The 16,810-nt window shown below is 38.4% G+C and overlaps 1 protein-coding gene across 1 annotated transcript in view; it reads left to right on the top strand.

The window, feature by feature from the left end:
• The window catches only part of GPC5 (glypican 5), a 771,981-nt gene that overhangs the window by 117,574 nt on the left and 637,597 nt on the right, over window positions 1-16,810 (top strand). Inside the window, exon 3 of the mRNA XM_032197871.1 lies at window positions 6,772-7,466. Within this exon, the coding sequence (XP_032053762.1) occupies window positions 6,772-7,466 (695 nt within the window). The remainder of the gene's footprint in view (window positions 1-6,771; window positions 7,467-16,810) is intronic.

Genomic DNA, 16,810 nt, shown 5'->3' with positions numbered 1-16,810 from the left:
GGGGTCCTGCACCTAGGAGGAACAACCCCAAGCACCAGTCCAGGCTAGGGGCTGACCTGCTGGAGTGCAGCTCTGCAGAGAGGGACCTGGCAGGCCTGGTGGACTGGGAGGGAGGCAGCAACGTGCCCTTGTGGCCAAGAACACCAAGGGCACGCTGGGCTTAATTTAAGAGTGTTGCCAGTACGTCAAGGGAGGTGATCCTCCCCAGCTGCTCAGCCCTGCTGATGCCATATGTGGAGCCCAGATATCACCAATGATGATCACACTTCTAACAGATGAAGGACCTCTGCACAGTTATGGAGCAGTGTTGGAAGCATGTAAAGGATCTTCACTTGTCAAAATGCATGCTTTGAAGTATACTAGTAGTTGTCTTTGGACATATAGAGGTAGCAAAAGAGTGGAATAAGCAATTGTTTGTTTTTGTTAAATAAAAAAGGGGACAGATAGATCATTTTAGACTGGTTAACTTAATTTCAGGCTGAAATATTTAGAAACTAAGTACAAGAAAATATCAAGTTGATAAGAAACAATGAAATTTTATTTACTGGGGACAAGATAGGCCAAGTTAATCTCATTTCCGTGCATGTCAGGGAACCAAACTGTGGGTATGTGAGAAGAGATGTTAAGTAACACCTTTAGGTGTTAAGTAATCACCTGACTTTACATATGTTCTCTGAACTAATCAACCTCTTTCTCTCTATAATTAGAGGGGAGAAGCAGCGTGATTCGTCTTATTTCCATGTGGACACCTAAATTGGGTCAGATGAATCATGCCCATTCCTCTCTACTGATTAGCTGTGATGCAAACATCTAGTTCAGAGCTCCATTTGGGCTTTGTAGATGTTTGCAGTCAAGTGGGGGTGATCTAAGCTGAAATACCTAAAGGGAGGAAGAAGCAAATAATTTATTTGCATTGTAGTGAATATATGAGAGGATGGTGAAGCACTGGAATGGTTTTCCTGGAGATTGTGGCCTCCCTGTGCTTTTTTTAAGAATAAGTTATATGAATGTGTTAATATATGAGAACATATATATAGTTAAACTTGTCCTGTGTTCAAAGGATGTGTTAGAGGACATCTCATGTTCCTCCTAGCCCTGTGTTTCTGTGTGGTTTTATAACTTATTGAGACAGATTCTAGCTCCTCATAAACTAGGTTACACAGATGTAAAGGGAATGGGGAGGTAACCATTCAATTTTGAGTGTACCCCTTGTTGTATTGCACGATGGGGTAGAATCATATAATAAAGTGGAATTCACAGGGGGGTTATAGTTTGGAAGAGACATGTTCCCAGCAACTATTATATCCATCTCCTTCCTGGAAGCCATTACTTGCTTTGGGAACCTATTAATTGGCAGTGCTCTAGCAGGACTAGCAAAACACAGCTTAGCAGAGCATCTACAAATACAGTGAAAGACTATGAGCACCCCCTGTGAAGCTGGATAATAAAAATAGATAATGTACTGTTATACTAATGGTGTCTCTAAATTGAAATAATGTTGCATTTAAAAAAGATTTTTTTTGTTATGTTTGAAAAGAATTTGGTGAAGGTTAAAGAGCATTGAAATACAAAGCTCAAGGGAATAAGCACATGAACACATAGTTACGTAATTACTTATACGACAGTAAACATTATTGATTTGTGTCTAAATTTAACCTCTATTGTTCTAGGGTCCACTGAGTGAGCTCTAATTAAACTTGAATAGTCATTAAAAAGCATCTTGCCAACAAAAATCAGGTAGTAATTCATGAGATAATCTCATGAAAATTCCCAATAGCTATTACAAGATAGGTTTTCAGCAATTTTCATAAAGTAGACTGCATCTTGACCACATACGTACATATGTGAACTGCATAAGGAAATCTAGGTTTTGACTTTTTGTTGGTTGGTTTCATGAGGCCAGAAAGCTAGACTGAAAAGTGAGCTGGTTGGGTGACATGGAAGGACTACAGAGATGCTATTCACCATTGAAGGGGCAAAATTCATGCAGACAAAGCTGAATTACAGTTGAAGGTTGCCAGTATTGCTGGGGAAAAAAAAAAAAAAAAAAAAAAAAAGGGAGGGGGGGATGTTCTTTAAGTATGTTACAAGCAAAAGGAGGACCAGAGATAACATTGGTCTGTTACTTGATGAGGATGGTCACCTCACAAATAGGAAGGTAAATAAAGCAGAGAGGCTTAATGCCTCCTTTGCCTCTGTCTTTAATGCTGATGATGGGTCCTGAGACCCCCTGGAGCCCTGAGCTGGAGGACTATGACTGTGGTAACTATAAACTCCCATCCAACTCCAAGAGGCCTTGCAGAGACATCTTGACAGAATAGAGGGCTGGGCAACCACCAACAATATGAAGTTTACCAAGACCAACTGCCAGACTCTGCATATGGGACAAGGCAACCCTGGATATACATACAGACTGTCATATGAAAGGCTGGAGAGCTGGAGAGCAGCCCCATGGATGGAGATCTGGGGGTTCTGGTCGACAGCAAGTTGAATATGAGTCAACAGTGTGTGCTGACAGCCAAAAGAGCCGACTGTATCATGGCATGCATCAAGCATGGCATTGCTTGCTGGTTGAGGCAAGGGATTGTCCCGCTCTACTCTGTGCTAGTGCAGCCTCACCTTGACCTCTGTGTGCAGTTTTGGGCTCCACAATATAAGAAGGACATAAAAATATTACACTGTCCAAAGGAGGGCCACAAAGATGGTGAAGGGCCTGGAGGGCAAGATGTATGAGAAGTGGCTGCAGTCCCTTGGTTTGTTCAGCCCAGAGCAGAGGAGGCTGAGGGGAGGCCTCATGGCAGCCTGCAGCTTCCTCACGAGGGGAGCGGAGGGGCAGGCACTGAGCTAGATGGTTGTTTTACATCACACTTTGTAATCACTTAAATATGCTATTATCAACAACAACAAAAAATAATCCAGATATGAAGAATCCTCTGAATAAATGCAGTAAATATCTACTTTTTTTTTTTTTTTTTTTTTTTTTTTTAAAAAGTCTTGTGATTTGTTGCTTACAAGAAACAAGAAAGATTTTATTTTATTTTATTTTCAAAAAAATAAGGGGCTAGTATATTGACAGCCCTGATTTTTGACTTAGGAATGTACAAATCATAATTTTTGTTTTAGCAAAAATATATAGTTGCATGTTCCCCTGGGTAGATGCTAGATACCACTCGTGGTAGTGCTGCAGAAAGTATCCATAGTGGTTATGACAAAGATCTCATAAAGGATGGAGATAAGAGGCACTGAGCACCTGTGTGCCTGAAAATTAGAGAAGCAGTTATAAACAAGTGAGCATTTAATAACAGTAAAAAGAGCTTGTCTGGCTCATCTTAGTTACATTTAAAATGTATTGGTTTTATACTGATTGAAAACTTGCCACTTATTTTATGTTGCTCAGTAATTAAGACTGATAATGTTAGTCTGGGCCTATAGACTTAAAAATATACAGAAACACATTGTTAAATTTATGCTTGCAGTATTGAATCAGCATAACCTGGTTAGTCCTTGAAGTCTCTGAAAGTGTTGTAAATAGATTGCTGTTGTAGATGTTCACAGGAGCTGTTCAATATTGTAAGTAAACATAGATCTGCTTTGTTCTCTGTCATTGTTCAAGCTGTCTGTGGGCAAAACAAATTTCTTGAATAGTTTTGGAAGTTATGAAGCAAGAAATGTGCCAGTAGAGTAAGTCTGATTAACAAATTAAAAAATGAAATAAAATGCTAAAATGACAATTAAACAGTGTGATGAAGAATTGTAAATACAAGTAGCCAGTATTACCATATGCTGTCTAGAAAAGCACAAATAGTCAATAAATCATGCAGCTGATTATTGTACCCATTCATCTGTGGGTTGCTGAGGTACTAAAACATAATTCAATCTCAGAAGTTTGTTATTGTTTAGACTACATTGTAAATTCAATTGATTATCCATGTGCAGCTTGATTTATTCTTTCATCTAATATTTGTGCTGTTAATAGAATATTGCAGCCGTAGATTATAGCAGACATTTTAGATCACATACTTTATGTTTTTCATCCATGAAAAAGTAATAATAAAAAATTGAAAAGGGTCATAGAAATCTTGTTCATGTCATTCTAAAGAGATTATTATAAAATCATTATTTTACTACCATTACCTCCTTGAATAAATTTCATCTGAAGCATTAGCAAAATTTGTGTAGACTGGATCTACAGTTACAAAAATAGCCATTTTACTGGCTGTTATTTTAAATCATCTAAAACAGGAATCGATATGACTTATTTTTTTTTTTCTGATACTCTGTCTACTTAAGGCTTTCAAATTAAGGGTTCTTCAGTCAGTGATAACTAGATATCTAGAATTTACTTCAGTTCTTTAGACATAGCTGTCTAGTAATATTTTAATTGCATAATATCCATATTAAACTGTCAGGTGTGATGCAGGACCTGCAGGTTACCCATGCCCTTCTGGACAGGCAGCTAAATGGCATCTAACACTGGAAATGGTGCTGAATGTTCTTCAGCCAACTAAGTCAAGCCTCTGTGGTAGAGGCTGCCTTTATAGCTGGTGGAGATGTCATCAGTGCAGTTGCCTTAAGGTGGGCATCTTGGTCAATCTGATACTGTGTCTTAGTCAGCTAGCACTTCCACTTGTCAACATATGGGGTATACTGAAGAGAGTTTCCTATTTTGAATCCAGGAATTGTCTCCACGGGGTATGGTAGGAGCCCAGCTGCATGTGGATTTGAACCTTTTGCTGAATCACTTTGGTATTTGTCATGTGTACATGCTTATAGATAAATTCACCTTACGAGTGAGGCACATATGCATGTGTCATAATGACAAAAATGAGACAAATTGAATGCACTTTCCTACTCTTTATTGGATGCAGTCAACATTTTTTTTCTTACTTATGTACATGCTAGAAGAATGGAAAAGAGATAGGTAGCAAAATCCTTCCACCTTCCTGAGGATGGAAGACAGTTAATAGGTAATAGGCAACAGAGCAACAGAGGTAATGACGTATTACCTAAGCACGTATCTCATTTTTATTGGAAGAAACAATGCATAGAAGGTATTAGCAGATTAGATAAACATGTCTGTGATTTTTTCTCTTCATAAAGACGGCAATTTAAAACCCTCTGGAGTCAGTGAGAGTTATTTCATTGACCTGAACAAGCTTTTTATTGGAAATCAGGCATTTATTCTTATGTATAGATGTATATCAAAGACACGATAGCCAGTCTTAGTGACTACATTAGAATTATACCTGGTGTTCTGCTGTTCCTGAATATTCCTATTCATCAGACTTCAATTTGCTTCAGTAATTGCCTGATATCTTTTGACACTATTTGACTCTTCCTATTTTTAACATCACTGGTAGGACAGTATTGAATGTACTTCATGCTTTCCCTCAATTTTATTTCTATGGAGAGGTCCATTTAAAAACTGAAAAAAAAAAAAAGAATTTTTAAATGAGTCAAGCTCCCTTGAAGACCAGGCTACAGTCTTTCTAGTAACACTGGCCCATTTATACTATTGCATCTCATGAGTTCCTCCCTTTGTCTATTTGTGCCTTTTATCCTATGTAGCTTCTGAAGGTTTTTTATTTTTATTTTTTTTAACACAGAATTTTAATTTTAAGGCATTAGATTCCATATTGAATGAATGAAATAAACTTACCAAATCACAGAATTATCGAATTGCAGCATCATAGATTTATAGAATCATAGAATCATGGAATCATAGAATAGCCTGGGTTGAAAGGACCTAGTCATAGCTGTCTAGTGGATAAAATGAGTTAATGCTTGTAATACATGATGTTTCATTGTGTTTTTATTTTCAACTCTCAAGTAAGTTTCCTATTGATTTCTATATTGCTCCTTTGCCTAACCTGAAATGAAAACTTCCCAGGCATATCTTGGAATTCCTCAGTGCATACAGTCTTGTTCTGTTTCGCCTTTTTTTTTTTTTTTTTTTTTTCCTTTCTTTTTACACCTGTAAATCACAGATCAAGTCAGGACTGAATTCTTTTCCAATATATTTTAACTGTTTTGATAAAAATTACTAAGTATACATAAGTATAAGCTTAACAGGCTATGGAGATCTTGAGGCTTAGAATGGGTGTATCCAGAACAATGACTGGCAAGAGAAATTCTCCATGTTCCATCACTTTGACCACAGCAATTGACAGCTTTATTTTTAACCAGCATTATTTTTAAAAGCTTGTTCTCTTATGTGTTTAGTACATTTCCTTCCTTTGGAAGACAAGAAGACAAACTCTTTGTCTTTTAAAGGTTAAGTTTTAATGGATTGGAAGAGTCATTTCAATTGTTTAATACTACTTTTGCCCAACCATTTAAGATAGCAAGAGGAAAGACTTGAGGTAGAATGACTAAGAGCATTTCTCTTTTTATTGCAAGTTGCAGAATGAGTTGTGGGATGAGAGAGATCTTGTATGTATATGTGTAGACAGGTACAGTAAAGCTTTGTTGTGTTTTGTAGCTTAATAACTCAGCTTACAACTGATTTCCTTTTATATCTGTTTAGACTGTACTTAATAAATTCTTCCAAGAATACAGATAAATTATTACAGTGTTGTAACCTTATTTGTAAGGTATTTGCTTGCATAGAAAATGTAGTTGTCAGAGTTTGTGAGTATTCCCTCTGCATAAACTCTAAGTCACAATCTTTACAAAAATGCTGTCAGGATAAATGTAAGATATCCTTGTGTGATTGTTTTAAGTTCCTGCTCTAATTTTATTTATTTTTTAATTTATTCGTTTTTATTACAGAAACCTTTGAAACGCTCATCAGACTAGCTGAGAATTACACAAGCACACTTTTCTGCAATGCATATAGGAACATGGCTGCTGAGGCTGCTACACGCATTCAGGAGTTTTTCACAGATGTTGGACTCTTCATATTTGGCACAGACATCAACACAGAGGAATTTGTCAACAGATTTTTTGACAACCTGTTCCCAGTGGTCTACAACCACATTATTAGCCCTGGTCAGACTGATGTTTCACTGGAATACGCAGAGTGCCTCCGAATGGCTAGAAGAGATATCAGACCCTTTGGTAACATTCCCAAGAAGGTCATAGGACAAATGGGAAGATCACTGTTACCCAGCCGGACTTTCCTGCAGGCTCTGAATTTGGGCATTGAAGTGATCAATACAACAGATCATCTGCATTTCTCTAAAGACTGCAGCAGAGCTTTACTGAGAATGCAGTACTGCCCCCATTGCCAAGGGCTGACTTTAAGTAAACCCTGTATGGGCTACTGCCTCAATGTCATCCGAGGCTGCTTAGCCTACATGGCAGAAGTTGATCTTCATTGGCAGGCATACACTCAGTCCTTGGAGGAGCTCTCAAGCGCCATGCGTGGGACATATGACATTGAGCACGTGCTTCTAAACTTTCATTCAGTTGTTAATGATGCTCTCATACAAGCTCGTGTACACGGACCTGAATTATCTGAGCAGGTAAGAAGCTGTTGTTATCCATGCTTGGTGCAAACAGAACACTAGAGAAAGTAGCACTAATAGCTAATACTTGTTTGGCCGTTTTTATGCCAATGAACACATTTGTATCAAAATTCAGCTTTATTTAGCAATGTGTGTTTCCAACACTGTAGTTTGATGTACCTTAATCATCCACATGAACTTCTAATTTCACATAATGAATTCACAAGTTTGGCATCAAGTTGAGATTCAGTGTTTTGGCAGCATTTAAAGTAAAGGATTTTAAAAATGAAAGAAATTCATAAATGGATATTTTAAAATCAGAATCATCTAGATATGTGAAGTAATGTCGAAACATATTTCCCCTTGAAACCACAGATATTTCAAAAATTTCCTGAGTGAAAATTTCCTGAGTGAAGCTCTACATCTAAATGTCTTTTAAAGACTTCCAGGGATGGTGACTCCACCACTTCCCTGGGCAGCCCGTTCCAATGTCTAACAACCCTTTCGGTAAAGAAGTTCTTCCTAACATCCAACCTAAAACTCCCCTGGTGCAACTTTAGCCCATTCCCCCTCATCCTGTCACCAGGCACATGGGAGAACAGACCAACTCCCACCTCGCTACCGCCTTCTTTAAGGTACCTGTAGAGAGCGATAAGGTCGCCCCTGAGCCTTCTTTTCTCCAGGCTGAACAAGCCCAGCTCCCTCAGCCGCTCCTCATAGGACTTGTTCTCCAGACCCCTCACCAGCTTCGTCACCCTTCTCTGGACTCTCTCAAGAACTTCGATGTCCTTCTTGTAGCGAGGGGCCCAAAACTGAACACAGTACTCGAGGTGCAGTCTCACCAGAGCCGAGTACAGGGGGACAATCACTTCCCTAGAACTGCTGTCCACACTGTTTCTTATACAAGCCAGGATGCTGTTGGCCTTCTTGGCCACCTGAGCACACTGCCAGCTCATATTCAGCCGAATATCAACCATCACTCCCAGGTCCTTCTCTGCCTGGCAGCTTTCCAACCACTCATGTCCTAGTTGACCACTCATCAAGTAGCTCTGCTTGGGGTTATTGCGCCCCAGGTGCAGGACCCGGCACTTGGCCTTATTGAACTTCATGCAGTTGACCTCAGCCCATTGGTCCAGCCTATTCAGATCCTCCTGCAGAGCCTTCCTACCCTCGAGCAGATCGACACACGCACCTAACTTGGTGTCATCTGTGAACTTACTGAGGGTGCACTCAATGCCCTCATCCAGATCATTGATGAAGATTAAAAGGGGGACAGTAAATTATCTTGTGAAAAAGTAACTCCACAAATATATATTATCCATATATTCAAATGTTCTTTAAAGACAAAATAATATCCCAAAGTTTGGAAAAATGACAGTATAAGTCTCAGCATTAATGTTTGTTTTGGAACTGGTATCTTCTTATAACTTTTCAGATTACAAAAACCTGTTTTTCATGAGCTCTATGTAAGAAAATTGTTTAACCTTGTTATTGTTATATTCTCATAACAATAAATACAAGCAATTCTTTCTTGAGATACCAATGGCCTGTCTCACAGAACCCATAATGTAGAGTATATTATTTTCATAATATGCGTTTCAGAGGAAGTGTAGCACAGTTCATCTGCAACATGAACTAAGTCCTTCCTTATATAAATTTAAGGGAAAAAGCAAGTTAAGTGGCAGCTATCTTATCTGTGAATGCCTGTGAAGAATTTAAATACAGTTTGGGGAAATACACAGTATTTAGCTACACATTAGAATGAAAGTGTATCAGCAAATTCATTGAAGCTGTGTAAATAGCAAAATTTAAATTCTTCCTATATTTAATCCATGATATGTTTTGTAAGTGTATTTTTCTGTGTATTTCTTCATGCAGATTTCACTGACAGTGGCATATTCTGTTCTTAAAGCTGGATTGGATATCTTGGTCTAAGTAGATGTCTTCACTTTTGAAGGGTACACAGGTCCATTTATGGCTGTGCACCACTGTGGGGTGGAAGGTACCAGTAATACTTCTAGGAGTACTACAACTTTCCTCCTTACTTGACTAGCTGAAGCTGAAGCAGCATTTTCTGCTAAGTAGCTGACAGTAAATTACTTGCCCTAGCATAATAAATAGAGGATTCATCATTTCTTACTGTGTTAAAACCCACAGTCTATTAAAACAGGTTTTGAATCCTGCTTGTAGTCAATGAGTAATAGGTAAATTGACCATTTCTCAGAATTTCCCATTTGATCTACTTTACACAAGACAGCTACTTTAGCCAAAATCTCTAGCTGCTGAACTGTATTAAGAAAAGCTGTGATTTTTGAAGAGGTTTTTCACTAATATTTTGGCTTAATGGTGCCTCACTGATGTCTGTCCAATTCCTAATGTGTTCCTAAGCTACATTTACCTTTTAGGGATAGTCCTTGTTCCTCTTAAGATTTTATTTATTTATTTTTAAATATTTTACCCTACAATTTTCAGGAATGAGCTAGGAAAAGTAAGTAAAGATTCAAGGAAGGGCCTCTTTCCTGCTTCATGCTGGGAAATTGGTATGAAAAAAGCTCCCCTCTCAAGATTTAGAGTTGCATTTTGAAGGGTTTACCAGCATTGCCCTAAGCTTAAAGTCTCTTGGCACACTTGTGTTTTCAAAATGGAAGTTTTTACTCTCCAACATAATATCTTTCATGCAATTTGAATGAAAAACTAAATGGGTGAAGAGTCCTTCACCCAGTGTTTTGGCTTTATGAAAATTTCAGATTGGTCCAAACCAAAATGCTTTATTTTGATGTTTCTGAAAACTATGTCTTTCTTGTCCCTTTTCCTCAGAAGACATCAGAAATAAGAAAATTTCTTAAGCAGTGATATTCTGTGGCAATGTATTTGTTTGAAGATCAACTGTTTACTTCTGTTGCAGTAACGTCTTTTCATATAGAATCACTTCCAAACCTGAAAAGCTAAAAAAATCATTTTTCTCTCAATCTGCATCAGATCCACGTGTTTAGACTATTCATAAACCTTGTTGCATCTTTCACTTAATCTCTTTGTTACAGTTGATCAGTTCTTTCCCTCTTTGATACGTAATTTGGTCAATAAGACTGTGATACATTGATCCCTTCAAACATGGTGTTGGTCAGTATTGATCTGTTGATTATGGCTTGATTATAGTTCAGATTGCCCATACATTAGGTATAAAAGCTGATTCTGACATGGAATAAAGACAGTCTCTCAGTTTTTAGAAGAAGAGGATATGATTTCTGTTGAAATTGGCTCATTAATATTTATTTATTTATCTTCAGAGTGACTCATGAACTATTTCAAATTTAGATAAGCAATTAATGCATCAGTGATCCTAACAGACACAGAGAAGATGATTATGAGCCAGCAAATAATGGCTTGCTTAGGCATTCAGCAGCCTCTGCAGTTTTAAAGTTGAATTTCATCACAGTAAGTACTTTTTTTGAATGTTAAAGAAGCAGGTAGAAGAAAAAAAATATCTTAAAATGTATGGAAATATGGAATATGCATATGCAAATGTTAATGTGAGAATCAGCAGTGTATCCTATTCAGTGATACATGTATTTGTATAGCTCTGTATCTAATCATACGTATGTTTGTGTAAATAAGTGTATGTAAAGGATTTCTTTCTAACATGCTGTGTGTTTATCTGTATTTAAATCTAGTGTATATTCATACATTATGTTGTTCTGTTTGGTGTGGAAAGACCAATGCCTGCATAACACCACTTCCTTTTACAAAACTTTTTTTTTTTCCCCAGTAATTTACAACTTGTTCACTTTTCTGCTTGGGCCATCAGAGCAGTGCCATGCTGTCTACAGTTGCAATCTCTCTTTCCCTTCGTTCTTCCTATTTTGAATTCACACCTTTAATTCCTTCCTCCCACAGCTCCATTTACTGACAGATAAATGCAGCATCAGTTCATCATCTTTATACCTGGACATTTTCCCATGCTATTCCGCGGACTCTAGTGGAAATCTGTGGGTTGAGCAAATATTCACATACTTATATATGCTCACATATACGTATTGGCATATAATTAATGCCAGTTCTCTTCTGTGCTCCTGAAGCCTACATATGTCCATTTATGCACTGTTTATGCTCAGTGCAGAGTGCTCTATGCTTTTTAGCTAGTAGGAGCTGAAACAGAAACATTTTTAGTACCCTTCTGCATGTACACTCCTGCAAATGTAATGCCACAGAGTTTTAAGAGAGCAGCATTGTACAAAGTGAGAATAGTATAAGCTATTTGTTAATAAGATAATCTGAAAAAGATGATATTGTGCAGTTGCACTGGATAACAGGTAAAAATGCCTGTTTCTATACAGGACCTTGTAACTTCTTACTATGCTCTCTGTGCTAAGCAACATGCTGTTTTGTGTGAACTATGGCATAGTCAGGAAAATCCCCAGTGAGGGCAACCATACAGGCTAATGAATATGCAAGAACTTTGTAACATGTTTAAACATTGTTTAAAGGAAAAGAAAAAAAAAAGAAATTATGGAAACTTTTTACACGTGGTCATAAATTGTTTCATGTTACTTCCATTTTACAGTTGTTACGCTAGACACTGCATCTATGGATGCTAGACACTGCATCTCAGTCATGAGACAGAAGGAAAAAGAGAGATTGTAATAAGATTTCTAGAGTTCTAGTGTAGATTAACCATATTGTACCCTGTGGAAGAGTATGTACTCTTCCTGGGGAGAGTATGTACTCTTCCACAGAGTACTCTTTGTGGAAGAGTATGTATGCACCCTTTCTGGGTGCGCTGATGGTAGGTAGGGTCACATGCCGTGGAAAGTCAAGTTCCTGTGTCATTTACAATGCGGCTCAATGACAGCTTAAACCAGCCTCACTTTGGCTTGCTACATCTTGGTCTGGCATCAACCTCAGCTATGTTTCTTCATCCCTTTCCCTGTGTGGATGCTGGTTAGGGAGCTGAAAAAAAAAGCTGTTTCAGGGAGCCCTGGTTTATTTTCATGGTGTAAGGAATTGTGCTGTCATGTGCTGGCATCATGGTGGACTTGAGAGGAGGTGAAATGGGTTTGAGTCAAGAGCTGAAGGAAGAGGGGAAGGGATCAGTAAAGAAAAGAATGAGAAAAGGCATAAGCCTTTATAATTAAAATCTTTCCTCCAAACTAAACTTAACATTAAGCTACTATTGTTGAATCCCAAAAGATCGACGGTGTCTGAGATTAATGCTGAGTAAAAGAGATGAAAAGAAATATTGATTAGTTGTTCATTGTATATTCTGGGCACTCATGATTTGGGGATCTGGAGGAAAATGAAGTATGTGACTATGATGTAGAAAGCTATATATGCATACAAAGACGTGCCTATATTTCTCTTAGCTTAATCCTGAAAGAAATTCTAAGTTATATGTCTTCTGAAAATGTGCGTGATTATATTGTACAGAAAGAGACTTTTGTCCTGCTCTTTTTTAAAATACTGTTGATAATAGAAAAAAAAAATATATCTTTCTTGTGCTTGTGTCTTAGAATGCCAGCAGTAAGAAGCTAATGCACTATATTTAGAACTCTGCTTACTTATTATTTTTTTGTGAAATGACTAGCTGTATTGGGCTTAAGTGGCTAGGGCTTGGTAGCAGGGAGGCTGCAGGGGTGGCCTCTCCGAGCAGAGCCCAGCAGCTGCCCCATGTCAGGTCAGATCTAGCTCCAGATGGCTCCAAAAAGGACCTGCCACTGGCCAGAGCCGAGGCAGTGAGTGATGTTGATTGAGCCTCTGTGAGAACACATTCAAGAAAAGGAAGAAAACAAAACAAAACAAAACAAACAAAAAAAAAAACCTGCACAACTGGGAGAGAGAGGAGTAAGAAACAACCCTGCAGACACGAAGGTCAGTGCAGGAAGTACTCCAGGAACCAGAGCAGCAGTTCCCCTGCAGCCTGTGGAGAGGCCCCTGGTGGAGCAGGTGAATGTGGCCTGGAGGAGGCTGCAGCCCGTGGAGAGGAGCCCATGCAGGAGCAGGGAGTCTGGGGAGAGCTGCTGCCTGTGGGGGGACCCATGCTGGAGCAGTTTGCTCCTGGGGGATGGACCCCATTGTACAGACCCATGTGGGAGTAGTTCCTGAAGAGCTGCTGCCTGTGGGCAGTCCCCGCAGGATCAGTTCAGGAAGGATGGCATCCCGTGGGAGGGACCCCACGTGGAGCAGGGGCAGAGAGTGACTGTGAAGGAGTGGTGAAGATGAAGCATTAGGGACTGACTGCAGCCCCCATTCCCTGTTCCCCTGTTCCCCCGGGGGGAGGAGGTGGTACAGGGTGGTTGAGGGGAAGGTGTTTCTAGTTTTCTTTTGTTTTGTGTCTTCTAATCTGCTAGTGACAGGCAATAAATTAATATTAAAAAATATTAATCTCCCCATTATGAGTCTGTTTTGCCTGTAACAATAATTGCTGGATGGTCTCCCTGTCCTTATCTCAACCCTTGAACCCTTTTCATCCTATGTCCTTCCCCTTTTCCTTTGATGAGGGGGAGTGAGAGAACGGTTGTGGTTGAGTTCAGTTGCCCAACTTGGTAAAACCACCACACTCACTCACTACTTGTAAACACCTAAGCAGTCTGAATTGCTGCAGTAGTGACATGCTGAATTTCATATTCCCAGAAAGAGAGATATTAAAAAACATTATCAATAGAATATTTGCTTTTCTATTTCTTCTAGGATCTGGTTTACTTTTTACTGGGGCTTTTCTGGTGCAAAATTGCACAACCGTATTCAATGCCATTCCAGAATATAAAGTACTTACAGAAATGCACTAAACCAATTCATTCCTGAGATTTAAAAAAGAAACTGAATGAAGGCAATGAAAAACACATTTGGATGACCCAAATACACACTTATTTGCTTGCAAGCCACAGTACAATTGCAGTTTTTATTTTAGGGAAGGAGGAAGCTTGCTGGTCAACAAAAGACCAGATTAACCATATTTCTAATTGTGGGAATTCCCATACTTGGATATTTAGTAACTTTCATAATTTGACAAGTTGAGGCACTTAAAGAGCTGCAAGAAATTGGCATCTTTTGAAATAGCTATCCTGTGAATCCATTGCCTTACTATCTAAATCCCTTTTATATACCTCCAAATATAGCAGTACTATGCATACTGCTTCATAGCTACTGCACTTTGGTTACTTGCTAAGAGTGGTTTCATTTTAAATAAGTTCAGAAGCTATTTGATCATATTAAAAATAAAACTTTAATTTTAAAGGAATCTTAATTCTGGAAAATTATAATTATAAATCTGCTACATTAATCAGGTCATGAAAGAGATCTGAAATTCATCACATACTTAAAAACAAAGTTGTAGCTTGTGAGCTATATTCAGCCCACCTGAAATGAACTTCTGTATCAGATGCCTGTAAGAACACACAGTACAGTGTTTATCAAAAACAGTTGTTGATTTGATAACAGTCAGAGATACAATATTTTACTGTAAGGAAAATATTAGGCTGTACTTCTAAGTTTTATTTAAAATATCTGCCCTTGAATTTATTTGAAAAGCTTAAGAGTTAACCATCTAATGAAAATTCAGGAAAATTGAAGAAAAAGAAACCCACAACACTTCCATTAAAAATGAAGATTTAGAAAAATGCGGAAATGAGGAAAATAATAAACATTTACTCTAAAACAATTCAGTGTCTCTAATTAAACACTGCCGTATGAATGTCTTTTAATACTATTTCCATATGTTTCAGTGCACCTAACAGTATACACACAGAAGAGACCCACATTTGACTCAACTACAGTAACTATTTTACCACCAACTTCTCTTATTTTGACTCATGGCTGGAGGAATCAGCAATTCATCATTCCTTGATTTTGAGGATTATGAATGGGAATGCTGCATAACCTTTATCAAAATGGCTAAGGGCTTTAACCTTAACTTCACACATTTTCTCTTGCCACCTCAGTCTTCTCATTCCCTTAATATAAAATGAAATGAGAAACATTTGAAAGTGATGCATTCAAGATTTTGTTACTTGTAAATTAAATGTAATAAAAACTTCTGTTTAGATACTTTTATGAAATAACATTGCCTGAAAATCAAAACAATAGTTAAAAAAAAATAAAAGTTCTACATATAAGAAGAATTAACTATGTGAAAAGATAATTTCACAGCCTAATTTCCTGTATATACTAAAGCAAAACTGGCAATTATTACAGAGTAACCTATTCAGTTATTCTTTTACACATTAAGCAGATTATATTGCATTATATAATTTATGACTATTTTGGTTTATTATATGTATTCTTGGTATTTAAGCTGCATAGTAAATTTCTCTATTGCAGACATTCTAGGTGTACTTTATCTGATTGGAAATAGATAAGTAGAGCCAAGTATCTAGCTGGCTCTTCCAAATAGTTGACTTCATCTGTCTATGATTCATCTGCTGCTGTGTGGGCATCATATTTTAGCATTTACACAACGCAGAGACGTGCAGGCAGCATCATTATGAGGGAGTTCTCCAATTCTGTAGTTTAAAAAAAAAAAAAAAAAAAAAAAGAGCAGCTTGAGATCAGGAACAACTTACTACATTCAACTCCCAGACTTCCTTCTACACACGCTCCTGCTCCTTGGTCATGATTGCTCTTACTGCCTTTGAGATCACTCCCTCTCTGTTCACAAGAAAGCCCCATGTAACATAAGTCTCCAGCTGCACTTTGTGTGGGCAGAAAGGAGAAGCGCTGTTCGTGTTGGATGGAGTGTTCTATCACAGGATGGCCATGGTAAGGACCAGTGGCCTAGATTATATAGCTTTTCCCAAACTTCAGTCCTGTTACCACTAGTAGTCTGGGTGTTAGGGAGACAAGATGATTTACAGCATGTTTACTTCTGGAATTGAATCGCCAAACCACACTGTGCATATAGAAGTATGTATGTATGCCCATGTTGTATGTATAGGGAATCACTTGCAGTTTCTGGCTGGAAAGGAAAACAGACATGTTTAATTCCAAAGGAGGATTTTCTCTGAGACAGGATGCAGAGACTTAGAGAGGATCAGGGCAGTGATCAGGGAAGTGATCCTTCCCCTCTACTCTGCTCTATTGAGGTCGCACCTCAAGTACTGTGTTCAGTTTTGGGCCCCTCACTACAAGAAGGGCATCAAGGCCCTGGAGAGTGTCCAGAGAAGGGCTACAAAGCTGTTGAAGGGCCTGGAACACAAGTCCTGTGAGGAGTGGCTGAGAGAACTGGGGGTGTTTAGTCTGGAAAAGAGGAGGCTCAGGGGAGAGAGACTTTATTGCTCCCTGCAACTACCTGAAAGGAAGTTGTGGGGAGCTGGGGGTTGGCCTCTTCTCACAGGTAACTAGTGATAGAACTAGAGAGAGTAGCCTCGAGT

This window comes from Aythya fuligula, chromosome 1 (genome assembly GCF_009819795.1).
Source record: "Aythya fuligula isolate bAytFul2 chromosome 1, bAytFul2.pri, whole genome shotgun sequence".
Taxonomy (NCBI): Eukaryota; Metazoa; Chordata; class Aves; order Anseriformes; family Anatidae; genus Aythya; species Aythya fuligula.
The sequence above is the reverse complement of the archived record's forward strand: the minus strand, read 5'-3'. Positions and strand labels throughout refer to the sequence as shown.